This window comes from Macaca nemestrina, chromosome 5 (assembly GCF_043159975.1).
Source record: "Macaca nemestrina isolate mMacNem1 chromosome 5, mMacNem.hap1, whole genome shotgun sequence".
Lineage (NCBI taxonomy): Eukaryota > Metazoa > Chordata > Mammalia > Primates > Cercopithecidae > Macaca > Macaca nemestrina.
This window is the reverse complement of record NC_092129.1, coordinates 156,321,618-156,335,896: the sequence shown is the minus strand read 5'-3', so window position 1 is coordinate 156,335,896 and position 14,279 is coordinate 156,321,618. Positions and strand designations below refer to the sequence as shown.

Below are 14,279 nucleotides of genomic sequence, written 5' to 3'. Positions count from 1 at the left end.
CCGTAAGTACAGATGATGCCAGGCCTAGGCTTATTTTGGCAGCAGAGTTTCTGTGCCCAGTGAACTTGGTGTTAACCCATCCTAGCAGGCAAATTTTAACTGTATTTCTCATTTTCCGAATAAAAATGTGATTTGTTTCTCTACATCTTTGCCGGTAATACCAAGACAGTTACCTACCTACCTTATTCAATTTATAACCAATAAGTCTTTTTATATTGAACTTTGTGCAACAAGTCAAAGGACATGAGTTTTAGTCAAATTTTACAACTTATTTTCTCTCTTTATGTGCAGATTTAGTATAATTACTGCGCTGCTCAACTCTACAGTGAGAATTGTGATTGATGAAGTGATCTTTGGAGTGATATCACAGGGGATCTAGTCGGCTCCATGACCCATTCCTGTGATCTGGAGCAGGTTATTTCATCACTCTCAATAGCTTGATGTTGACAAATAAAACTGCTGACCTCCTGGGACTTCTTTGAGAATGAAGTGAGGTAAACTCTATCACACAGTTAACATTAGTGCCTTAGCTCATAAGAGGTACATATTGGTTACATTAATATTTAAATAACTTGTAATTTATATTTCTAAAACATTTTGAGATATCTAAAACACAGAAATTTACAAAGACTAATAGAAGAAAACATGTATACTCTACCATTCAGAATTAATAGCTATTCCTTTATGGCCATATTTTCTTCCAGATATTTTTAAAGAAATAAAACATTTTAGATAAAGAGAAAGTCCCAGTCCTTAATCCAATTTTCTCTCCAGAGGCATCCAGTATCATCAGTTTGGTATCGACCTTTCCAGTTCTTTTGTAGGTACCTATATGTTCTTCTTTAACCATTATATAACATCATCTTTTAAAATTCCCATTTTATCCAGCTAGATATTATCACATCCACCCTTCACTACTGTAGAAACTTGTTGCAGCCTCTGGACTGATGATTTTGACAATCCTTTAATTTCCAATGTCAACATTTGTGTGTGAGTGTATGTTTCTGCAAAGATTATGGCGACTTAAATTAAGTGTCAAAGTTTAATGTATAAAATCTTAAAGCTGTTGCTGGGAACACATGTCATAACATGATTTAATTATGGCAAAGCAGTCTTATAACAGTGGGTTTGTACCCTGTTTTGTGCCTCTATGTACCTGAGAGATACAAAAGATTCCCTTTTAACAGTCACAATACTATTGCTTTTTACTAACTGCTTAGTTAGAAAAGTATTCAAAAATATTAGTAAGTGGGACTCTGCCTTTAGTTAATTAATATTATATAGTGCATTCACCTTAAGACATAAAATCACCACCAAGTGATTAAAAATGTAAGGAATGAAATCTTTTCATTCTATGAGATCATAAGAATCAACTAAATACAATATTCGATTCGGCTTCTTAGAAGTGGATTCTTTGGGAGAATAAAATGTGGAATACTAGTTCCATTGGAATTGAGTTTGGGGATTGCCTTATTTCTGTCTTTCTATCTGTGTGGAAAAGCATTCCCAACATCAGAAAAGTCACTCAATCGCAGGGTTTAAATACATCTCAGTGGTGTAAAACAATTGATCACAGAGGCTTTGGATAGGCTGAGGATATTGAGGTGATGATGTAAGCTTTTCATTGCTGTCTTGTCTGACACATCTATGTCAGAGTCATGCCCAGTAAATAAAATGAATAGGATCAGAGATGTAGATATAAATAATAATGAAGTAATCTTCTTCCTAAAATTTTGCTTGATCGCTTGCACCTTGTTGAGTTTAGATATGACTCTAGGTGTTCCAGGATTTATGAGACAGTATTTAGAGTGAGATTTCACCTAATAGCAAGTCTGGTTCTCTGATCCAGAGACACAAACCACTATTTATTTATTTCTTTTTTTGAGATGGTGTCTGGCTCTGTTACCTAGGCTGGAGTGCAGTGGTGTGATCTCACCTCCCTGCAACCTCCACCTCCCAGGTTCAAGCAATTCCCCTGCCTCAGCCTCCCAAGTAGCTGGGATTACAAGCGCCAGCCACCACACCCAGGTTTTTTTTATTTATTTATTTTTTTTTTGGTACTGTTAGTAGATGTAGGGTTTTACCATGTTGGCCAGGCTGGTTTTGAACTCCTGACCTCAAGTTAATCCACCCGCCTTGGCCTCCCAAAGTGCTAGGATTACAGGCGTAAACCACCACCATGCCCGGCCCAATCCACTTTGTCTATCCAAGGGTCACGTATGGCTAGAAACATTTACTACTTCTCCATTTTTAAAAAAGGTGGAACATTTTGAGTGTTAATTCCCTTAGCTTTTGAAAGTAATTTTTTACATCCTGCCCAATTGAAAAACAGTGATGCAAAATGTTGGTAAATCATCACAGCCAGGAGCAAAAAAAAAAAAAAAAGGAACTCTCCCCAAATTCTCTGCTCCTCAGACCAAATAATGATTTAATCCATACCTATTAAAATTTTGGGTCAAGCATCCCACATATCTAAGGAAGTTGCCATTCTACTATTTTACCAATCATTCACTTTTGAAGGGCTATATCTCTGCTATTCACAGGCACTCATCTTTCTCTCAACAGGTAATATGTAGCCACAGGTGATGGAAAAGGATAATACAAGTTCTTTTGAAGGCTTCATCCTGGTGGGCTTCTCTGACCGTCCCCACTTAGAGCTGATCCTCTTTGTGGTTGTCCTCATCTTTTATCTGCTGACTCTTCTTGGCAACATGACCATCATCTTGCTTTCAGCTCTGGATTCCCGGCTGCACACACCGATGTATTTCTTTTTGGCAAACCTCTCATTCCTGGACATGTGTTTCACCACAGGCTCCATCCCTCAGATGCTCTACAACCTTTGGGGTCCAGATAAGACCATCAGCTATGTGGGTTGTGCCATCCAGTTGTACTTTGTCTTGGCCCTGGGAGGGGTGGAGTGTGTCCTCCTGGCTGTCATGGCATATGACCGCTATGCTGCAGTCTGCAAACCCCTGCACTACGCTGTCATCATGCACCCACGTCTCTGCGGACAGCTGACTTCAGTGGCATGGCTGAGTGGCTTTGGCAATTCTCTCATAATGGCACCCCAGACATTGATGCTACCCCGCTGTGGGCACAGACGGGTGGACCACTTTCTCTGTGAGATGCCAGCACTAATTGGTATGGCCTGTGTAGACACCACGATGCTTGAGGCACTGGCTTTTGCCCTGGCAATCTTTATCATCCTGGCACCACTCATCCTCATTCTCATTTCTTATGGTTACATTGCAGGAACAATACTTAGAATCAAGTCAGCTGCTGGGCAAAAGAAAGCCTTCAACACTTGCAGCTCCCATCTAATTGTTGTCTCTCTCTTCTATGGTACAATCATATACATGTACCTCCAGCCAGCAAATACTTCTTCCCAGGACCAGGGCAAGTTTCTTACCCTTTTCTACACAATTGTCACTCCCAGTGTTAACCCCCTGATCTATACACTGAGAAACAAAGACGTTCAAGAGGCCATGAAGAAGGTGCTAGGGAAGGGGAGTGCAGAAATATAGTAAGGGGTGATTAAATTTTGGGATTGTCTTTTGACCCATCTTCTATACATGTTGTTAGACCTAGCAAATATAGGAATGTTTTGGCATTGCAGAATGAAGAGGCATTTAATGAGATGGGGGAATTCAATGGTTAGGTAGGTCAAGAACATAGGGACTGGGAGCAGCGGCTCACACCTGTAATCCCAGCATTTTGGGAGGTGGGAGTATTGCTTGAGTCCAGGAGTTTGAGACTAGCCTGAGCAACATAGTGAGACCCCCATCTCTATGAAAAATATAAAAAGTTAGCCAGTCATGGTGGTGCATGCCTACAGTCCCAGCTACTCAGGAGGCTGAGGTGGGAGGATCACTTGAGCCTGGGAATTTGAGGCTACAGTGACCATGTTTGTGCCACTGCACTCAGTCTGGGTGACAGAGCAAGACCCTGTCAGAAAGAAAGAGAGAGAGAGAGGGGAAAGAAAGAGAGAAAGAAAGAGGAAGAAAGAAGGAAAAAGAAAGAGAAAGAAAAAAAAAGAAAGAGAAAGAAAGAAAAAGAAAGAGAAAGGAAGGAAAAAAAGAAAGATAGAAAAGAAGGAAAACATGTAAAACATGTAATATTCCTCCTGAGTTGACAATCACTTGTATTCCTTTCAAGTCCTTCTAAATCAAGCATCATCACCAGAAGCCTCCAAAATACTGGCCGTGAATATAGACACCAGCCATTTTTGTTCTCATACCAGTTTCTATTACAGTTATTTAATAGGTCCTCAACAATATATGAAAAGAAATATCTTAGAAGGACTTAGTAGGTCCTCAACAGTATATGAAAAGAAAGATCTTCGAAGTCGTGCTGAAGAAGTACTTATTTTTTTCTAGAAAGTTCAAATGTGCTTTTATAGTGCCAAATGCTTGAATGAGAGCCAAAATAAATTGTTTAATTATCTAGCTTTAGTATCTCCAACACCATAACCAACCATGGATTCCGCACATGTTGAATTATTTATGTAATTGAGTTTAATGACATTTATGTTTGATTTTCTGAGGTGATAGAGAATCAAGAAGAAAGGAGATAAAGCAAGACCATGAGGTGTTTGCTTTATATAGAAGGAAGAATTTCTTGTTACTACTCGATCCTTGTTATTATTTGTTAATGGCAAAAGAAAGCTAAGGAGTCTTCTTGATTAAAATGTTTGAAGATTATTCAATCTCTGCTTTTCTCATATGTTGTCAGGATAACCTTGAATAGAGGCAGAGAGAAATGAGATCAATTCTGGGGGGCTGTTAGAATCTTAATGATTGGGTATTCCCCAAGTGTTGATTTCTTCACATTTACCTTAATGATAGCAGTACCTCAACAGTCATCAGGGAAATTGATTTGAATGGTTTATGTCAAATGAATGGATGTCCACCTTAAAGGTAAGTGTGTTTCTTCAGATCTGACATATCATTTGAATCAATCTCATCTCAAAACTTTGGAAAACATCTATTATGTTAAAATTTCTGCAAATGAATAAGGGATTCCAAAATTTGGGAGTATTGCCAGCAGCATCATTAGGAACTGGATACAAAATGGGTTTAGCAATTTCTCAGTTAAGCTCCCTCAAAAATTTTAAGAAAGGTCAGGTTAATCTAGAAGCCTTAGAAAATATACCACATAGTTAATGTATTTTCCTCAAAACATATAATTGTCAGATACAATGTGCGTATTTGCCACTTTTTGAGCTCTAACTCTTGTATTTTATCCAGGTGGATTATATTATATTATATTTAGATTAGTTAGGGTTTATGAGAATGGGGTTTTGGTTTGGTTTTGATTGTGGAAGATATTCAGTTATTTCCATAAGAAGGCAGAAAAATTAGAATATATTTGATTTTTCCTACATTAATTACACTGAGTAAAATATGATATTTGTCCATGATGATGTTTATTAAAGGGATCAATTCAGCCAACAGAATTGAGACCCACAGCTTAGCATTTTCCATCTCTTCTACTAGAAAACAACTTATGATATGTGTCTTACTAGCATGTATATACTATACATTTCTAAATAAATAAAAGTCCTTTTAGAATCATTCTCTAAAAACAATGATTATATTAATTTTTTATAATCTCCATACTGTTTAGACATGCATTACTTTAGAATTCATAGGTAAGACAGAAGATTAAAAAAACAGAGTATAAATCTCTATAGATACATTGATTTTGGAAGCACCCTGTGGAATTTCTGACTAATTTTCTTCAAAACTTTATTTTTTCTCCATAAGCTTTATGTTAATTACACTCTCTTCTAAAAAACTTAGAATCATTATTATAGGTTTTAGGGAATAATCAGTGTCAGATCTCAAGGGAAAAATGTCCTTAATAACATTGGTTATGTCCTTAAAAACATTAACATGGCCCAGCATCACCTTTTACTTATTTTGTAGGATAGTTTATAAAGTTGACATAGCTTACTTAGGCATAAAGTGAGTTGAATCAAATATATTCTAATAGTTCTGCCTTGGGAATCATTCATGGGAATCACATAATACTGCCCATAATTTTAAAAAAATCAGAAACATTTTATCCTCTACAGATTCTTCCTTTTGCTAATCTATGACTCATTCTTACAGTCTGGTCTTTTACACAGACAGAGCAGATGGAGGTTTAGATAAAAGAGCATCAGGATCCAACCCACTGTGCACAATTGCATATCTCTTAGCCATGATGCTGAAACTAACTCCAGGAGAAATAAATATTACATATATGCCTCTGTGCATGTTTTTCTACTCACTGTGATTTTGAATTATGATCTATAAGAGGACAGCTCAATGAGTGCCTATTAATCAGATTAGCACATCACTTTCCATCTTGTTGTCTTGATGGGTAATACAACAGCCATGAAGACAACTTTCATCTATTTTATATGTTGTCTATTTTCAAGGTTTTCTTCCTTATTTATCCATTCAGTAAATATGTATTAAGCACCTACTATGCACCAGGCATTGTTCTAGGTACTGGAACAAAATAAACAAAAATACAGACCCACAAAATCATCATAGCATTGAGCTTATATTCTAGTGGAGAAGAAAGAAAACTGACAAATAAAAGAAACATGATAGTTAATATCTTTGTAAGTGTTATGACGATAAGTATAACAGGGAAAGGTGGGAGGAATTATGGAAGGGCTGCAATTTCAAATGGAGGAAGTCAGGGAAGACCTTAGAAAGTATGTTCAAGCAAAGATCTGATGGAGATAAGAAAGCAAAGAAAACACATCTGTGGGAGAGTGATCCCAGCAGAGAAAGTCGCAAGCACAATATTTTTTATCTCAGGAAAATGAGGAAGAACCAGAGAAAGGGATTGAGTGAGCAGGAGGAAGATTAAGACCAGGTGTATCCTGAAAGAGCAGAAAGCGTTTCCAGAATGAAGGAGTGATCAACTGTCTAACATGTGACTAGTAGGTCAAGTGAGATTAGAAGTTTCATGCCGTAAATGGGAATCATGTATATGCAATTCCTAGGAGAAAGATTTGTAAAGCCTCCTTCACATGATGTGCTTTCATAAGCTCCTCCTAGTTAATTCCACTCCTATCATCATAATATACCCCATCCAATAATAAGCAGTCAGGCCTGGTATCAGAAGTCAATATCTTAAGTTTTTCTTCTGGGTTTTTCAGTTACCTTCCGGTTACCTTCTGGTCTCTCCCTGACCCTTTCGTGTGGTATTGCATGCAGCTGCAGCCTATCAACACTCAGAGAGTTCTCACCTGAAGTCAGGCATACAGAGTCTCAGGAAAATCATGCTGCTGCAAGCCACTCTTTCTTCCCCCAAATCTGATACACATATGTCAAAGATAAAGTTAGCTTTGAGGTTATATAGATCCACAGAGAGAAGGGTCAAGTGTTTGAGAACATGGGCTTCCTTGCATAATTGGAATTTCATCTCTACTTTAGATTTAACTTCTCCATTCTTCAGTTTCTTCGCTTAAAAATGTGAATAATAATACTGCCATTCTCCAGGGGCTATTTTGATGTTTAAATGAGTTAATACATGAAAGCATTTAGAATGGTTCCTGGCATGTTGTAAGCACAATGCACATGTTTATAGTGTTGTCGCAATATATAAAACATGGTAGAGATAAAGACCGTTAGAACAGTATTAGCCTGAAACAAGTTGATAATAAGTTCAGATGGAAAAACAAAAAAATGAAAGAATAGCTAAGAAAACACTGAAAAGTAAAAACCATGAAGGAGCACTGGCCCTTCCAAACATTATCATAAAACTCTATAGTTAAAATAACATGGTACTAGTGCATGACTATGCCAGTGAAATAGAATAAAAAGTCCAGAATTAGACCCAAATATATATGGTAATTCAGTATATTACAAAGATGACATCTGAAATAACTAGGTAAAAATGGAATTATTTTTATTCGTGCAGGATCATGTAGATCATTATTAAAAAACATGAGATCCTTTCCTTACACCCACTACAAGAATAAACTCCAAAGGAATTGAGGATCTAGATAAAATTGAAAACATAAAAGTATCAAAAGGAAATGGATGAATTCCTCTTGATGATTGACTAATTTGTCTACATATTAAAAAAAATTATGGCAAAAATATTGTAAACAAAGTCAAAATGCAACCGACAAAAGTAGTAGAAACTATTCACAATGTACAGCACAAAGGGCTAATATCTCTAATATATAAAGAACCATTGAAGGAGGAAGAGCCAAATATCAAATAGAAAAATGGAGAAATGAAGCAATCAACAAACCAGACAAAAATTATTCTCAACATATAAAAAATTTAAATGCACATATAATTAGACAAGCACAAATTAAAACAATATTGAGATACTATTTCTCACTTATTAGATTGGCATTAAAAATATTGGCATGTTCTTTTAGTGAAGCTCCGTGGAAGCAGGAGTTCCAATGGCCAGCAAGAGCTGAGCTGAGCTGCCAGTTGTGGGAGAAGTCAATTAAAACAACAGCCAAAATGAAAGGAGCAATCCTTTAAATCCATTAAAGTAGATGCCTTTAATCACTTACTCTGATAATATTGTAAAGCAGCTAAACTGGAGTAAGTGCTCCCCACACGTCCATTATACCCTGTGAACTAGCACAAATCTGGGGAATCTTCTCAAATGCTGAAAGTCCCAAACAAAAGGCTCCTGCAGTTCTGTCAGAGGCTTCCTAACCAGAGTGACTCCATCTTGAATAAAGGCTGGATAAAGCCAAACCTGCTGGGTTGCCTTCCCAGGGAGTTGGACACTCTTGGTTACAAGATGTTTATGGTTGAGGGACTGAGTTAATGATGTTAACTAACTAAAGACCCAGAACTTATTGAAATGTCCCAATACTTTAAGAATGAAAAGCATTCTTAGTTTAAGGATAGATTTTGCTTTAAAAAATAAAAGAATACTCATAAATTCTTACTGAAATCAATAGTAACATAGGAAAATAACAATACTAGTAGCCTGTCAGAAGCTGATCCTAGACTTTTAATAAACACTCTATTCTTAACACCCTATATAAGCAAGCAGTATGTTTAAGGTGGTGTGTTCCTCCTCTTGCTTTCTGAGGATGCTCTACTTTGTAACTGAAGTCTCTAATAGGTCATCTTAACTTCACTATACTCTGTGACTTGCCCTGAGTTCTTTCCCATGCAAGATCCAAGTACCTGCTCTTGGAGTCTGCGACAAGTCCCCTTTTTCAGTGACAGTTTTATGGACCCAGTGGTTGAAGGGAGGGACAGGAAGAAAGGCTGCAAGTAGAAAAGTAGTTAATATTGAGTAAAAGTGAATAAAAGTGCCTTTAAGTTTACCATCCCCTTCTTCCGGTATGGAGGTATTGGCAGAGGCACCTGAGGAAGATGTTGGCAAAAGACCCCAGATAAAGAGGCCTCTAAAAGAAAATGCCTGGGCTAGGAATGCCAAGACACCAAAGAGCATAGCAAGCCAGTGGGGGGCCCGAGTTCTTGGCTGCAGCTCTCCTAGGATTGCCATACATTGGCTGTACATCCAGTCTGGTGTGAGGAGGCAGTTTTCCCCTAGGGATTCTGCCAGGTAAAATCTTTGTAATTGCCTGTGACCAGACTTGAAACATCGCACATAGATTTCTAGACAGGAGCCAGAATTCTCCTAGTGTACATTGCTGTTGGGAATGCAAATGAGTTCAACCCTTCTGGAGGAAAATTTGGGAATATCTAACAAAATCACACATGCTCTTATCTTTCTACCCAACAATCCCATGTCTAAGAACTTACCCTGAAGATACATCTCTTTCAGTACAACAACACATATGTACAAAGTTATTTGTGCAGCATTTCTTATAAATTAAGAATATTGAAAACAACATAAATGCCTCTACATAGGAGTGATCATATAAACAATGATATAGTTATACAATAGACTATTATGGAACAAGGAACATCTTTAGGAACCAATATGCAGTAATTTCCAGGACATACTGTTAGGTGTAAAAAGCAAAGTACAAAAAAAGTATCTATAGCATGTGACTTTTGATGAAAGAAAGCAGAGGACATTAAAAAAATACATGGATGTATGCTCATAAGAAAAAATAAAAAGATAAGCAAAAATGAAGAAATTTATTTCTGAAGAGACAAGTAGAAAGAGGGTATGGAAAAAATGGTTCAGTGAGAATGATGATGGAGTATCAGGTTTATTCTTAAAAATTACATATTTTTGATACTAGCATAAAAAGTATTTTTAGTTTTCATTTCTATTTATCTGTTGCTACTAGATAGAAATGCAATTGAATGTTTGAGTATTTATCTTGTATATTGCAAACTTGCTGAATTCACTTAGTTCCAGAAGCTTTACTGTATACTCAATCAAGTTTTTTACACAGGCAATCATGTCATCTGTGAGTAAAGCTACTTTACATCTTCTTTTCCAATCTAGATGCCTTTTCTTTGCTTTGCCTTAATGCACTGGCTATAACTTCCAGAACAAAGTTCAATAGAAGAGATAAGAGTGGACATCCATGCCATGCTTCTTATCTTAGGAGAAAAGCATTCCATTTTTCCTCAGTAAGTGTGCTGTTAGTTATACATTTTTCATAGATGCTCTTCAGCAATTTGAGGAAGTTCTCTTCTATTAGACTACTATCAAAATTGATGTTGCATTTTGTCAGACACTCTTCCTTCATCTACTAAGATGGCCATATGGCTTTTCTTTTATATTTTCTGTCTTGATGAGTGGCAGAATATTCTATCAGATGCCAAAATATGCCACTTCGGCATAAGGATTGTTTTGAGCTAAAGGCACATGAAAAACAGTAGGTACAAGAAAGGCACTCTGACCTTTCTTTTTCTTCCTAAAATCAGTAGATAAAACTTCCATTGGAAAGAAATGTTCTTATCACCATAAATGGGAAGTTGAGTCCAAAAGAATTCTGTACAAACAGACCTTGTTAAAGTAACTCATATCTTCCTTTGCTCTCCCCCATTTATTTTAGTTACTTTTCTACAAATGGTCTTTCTTCAACGTAGTGTAGAAGCACTTGGGTTGTGCCACTTCTTTGGGTCTTCATTTTCCTATGAGGCCTCCCATGTGTATGTAAAAAATCTGTGTGCTTTTCTACTGTTAATCTGTCTTGTACCAATTTAATTCTCAGACTTAGCCAGAGAGCCTGAGAGGACAGAGGTAAGTTTTGCCTCCCCTACAATGTTTTATACCCATATTGAAATTTGGTCAGCTCTTCCTATGTACTATTTAGAAAGGTATATTGAAGTATCCCAATATGATTGTGGAATTGTTTCTATCTCTTTTTAACTGTCTATTTATCTTGTACATATTTTGAATAATTGTTATTGGATACATACAGAAATTAAAATTGTTATTTCTTCCTGGTGAATTGAATCTTCTTCCATTCCAAAATATTGCTCTTCTTTAGCTGTGCATCTTGCTTTAGCGTGTACTTTTTAAAAATAATAATAGAGCAACATAAGCTTTGTTTTCATTCACATTTACATATGCTTTTTACTATTCTTTTACATTCAAATATTGTGTCCTTATATTTAAGTCTTATTTTATAAGCAGCTTATGGTTGGATTTTTTTCCTCCAGTCTCATAATTTTAGACTTTTAGTTTATTTATTGTATTTGTATTCAATATAATCATTGATATATTTGGATTTATAGTTACTATGTTACTATTTCTATTTGATTCACTTGTTTTACATTCTCTCTTTTTTCTTTCTCTTGAATTTATCAATTTTTAAATTTCATTTTACCCTATACTAGCTAATTAGTTTTACATTCTTTAACATTCTTTCAGTGGTTGCCCTGGATCTTGTATGTGCATATTTGGGACCAATTATAGATTAACACAATTTATGACATTTATTATTTTTTAAAATCTTAGACAACCTTAATACCATTTGCCTCATCATGCCTTCTATGTTATTCTCTTTATGCCTTTTAATCCTATAAGATATTACTATTAATGTTTTGCACAATCAACATTCATTTATAGTTACCCATATGTTTACTTTTCCTTTTGCTCCATATCTTCTTGTATTTTTAGCATTTTCACTTGAGTTAATTTTACTTCCTTTTCAAAAACTTATTTTAGTATTTATTGTCATATCTCTCAACTGGCAATTAATTCTCTTGGTTTGGGTTTTTTTTTCTTTTTTCTTTTTTTTTTTTTTTTTTTTTTTTTGAGACAGAGTCTCGCTTAGTCGCCCAGGCTGGAGTGCAATGGCGCGATCTCGGCTCATTGCAAGCTCCGCCTCCCGGGTTCACGCCATTCTCCTGCCTCAGCCTCCCGAGTAGCTGGGACTACAGGCGCCCGCCGCCTCGCCCGGCTAATTTTTTGCATTTTTAGTAGAGACGGGGTTTCACCGTGTTAGCCAGGATGGTCTCGATCTCCTGACCTCGTGATCCGCCCGCCTCGGCCTCCCAAAGTGCTGGGATTACAGGCGTGAGCCACCGCGCCCGGCTGGGTTTTTTTTCTAAATATGCTTTTACCTTGAATTGTACTGGTGCAGGTCAGGTTCCTGGCAAGAAGATTCTGAGACAGAGGTGGGTGTGCAGGAATTTATTAGGAGATACTCTGTAAAACACTTGGAAAAGAGAAACAAGCTTGGCAGAGGGAAAAGTTGAACTTTAATGCATTCACAAAGAAGACCTCAGCAGATCCCATAGGGAACTCTGGAACTAGGCTGGCTCTTAAAAATTGTCCCTATTTGAGGCAAGAGTGACTTTATGCCACCATTTTGATCGGTCATTGTATGTGGGCTGCTTCTGGAAGAAGGAATGACCTCTGGCAGGTCAGTTTTCTTTAGCTAAGACAACCCCTAAAGAAAGTTGACAGCTAGGAAATACGTCTTTTATTTCTGAATAAGGACTGGCTAGCATGTTGCAGTGTCTACCATAGTCCACTCTTTGTGTTTTGATCCATTTCCTTATATGTATTCTTAGATACGTATTCTCTTTTAAAATTCCACGGAGCTTCTTTTCCTAAGGAAAACTAGTGAAGGTTAGTGAGATGATCTACAACTTCCATCACTCCAGCTGGTTTAGAGGCCACGGCTGATGTTTATCATAGCCTTTCTCTGTTATCTATTCCAGACCTCCCCCATCTTCAGCAGATCCTGGTAACTTAAACTGGTGAAGTGACTCAAATCTTGATTCCTGACTCTAGTCACTACGTCCTTTTAAAATTGGGCTTGCTTCACTTGTATGTTTGCTCTGAAAATTGGGCAAGGATTTGCCTAGAGTTGACAAAGATACCACTTCCTGTCTCCTCATGTAACAGTAGCTCTAGCTCTCCCTGATGATCAGGGTAAATTGTCCCTGCTTAAGGTGATGACTCCACTTCTTACCTGCTGGTCCGTTAGTCTGAGAAGCCTGATAAGTTAGATTCTTGCCTTGGTCTTTGGTGGAAGTTTTCTCCCTTTGGGAACCAGGACCTCTGAACCCACAAACCCCAAAACTGTGGGGATGGGATGCACAAATTCCTCAAGTGGATCACTGACAGTGATGAAAAGTACAGCCATTCCTGCTTCCACTCCTTGGTTCCCAGACCCATGTATTTTGTATACTAGATACAAAGTATCATCTAAGGGTGTTTGATTTAGAATGTCAACTGAATCCTGGAGCACACCTCCTAGTCTAGTAAAGTTCTGCCTCCATAGTGGTACTTTAGCCTTACCATTAAAAAGACATTCGTTGTTTTTTCAGGATAGCAGCTTCTGTGTGGTGTAATATATGACACAACCAATGGAGTCATAATCATTTACCCACTGCCATACTTCTTCACTGCATTATTCTTCACAAAATGTTATATGAAATCTCATGCCACTCTAATATAAACCACCAGATAGTAAAGAAGGTTGAAGACTTATAGGCAAGAAAGATAGGCTCATACCCAGCATATTCTTGCCTATACTTTTCAAAATAAATTGGTGCCTCTTCTGATTTGGAAAGTGTCTAAGCTGGTAAACTTATCTTCAATCTGGTCACCAATTTGCTAGATCAGTTTTGATAAGAGGGAGCCAAAGATGTTGGGTCCACACATTGCCTCCAGCTCTTTTACCAGAACTACTGCATTTACAACTCCGTTGTGCCAGGACTGGGATGGTTAATGATAGAGGTTGGCTGATGCCAACTAGCTTAGGCAACTATCCAGATGTTGAGTCCATCTTCCATAATGGATAGTCCCTGGTGGACATTAAGGTGTAATGCAAAGTTCTTCACACTTATACTAACTTCCATGTAACCATCTACATACCCTGTTTAAGAAAAAGTGGTCTCAGATCT

The 14,279-nt window shown here is 37.2% G+C and overlaps 2 protein-coding genes across 2 annotated transcripts in view; both read left to right on the top strand.

The window, feature by feature from the left end:
* The window catches only part of LOC105491633 (olfactory receptor 2B6), a 68,470-nt gene that overhangs the window by 42,064 nt on the left and 12,127 nt on the right, over nt 1-14,279 (top strand). The gene's annotated exons all lie outside the window — the stretch shown is intronic.
* On the top strand, nt 2,442-4,053 carry LOC105491632 (putative olfactory receptor 2W6). Its single transcript, XM_011758211.3, has one exon. It carries the CDS (start codon nt 2,586-2,588, stop codon nt 3,522-3,524), a length of 939 nt encoding a protein of 312 aa, XP_011756513.2. The 5' UTR covers nt 2,442-2,585; the 3' UTR covers nt 3,525-4,053.

Coding starts and splice junctions, on each gene's coding strand:
- LOC105491632 (XM_011758211.3), top strand. CDS start 2,586: ATGGAAAAGGATAATACAAGTTCTTTTGAAGGCTTCATCCTGGTGGGC.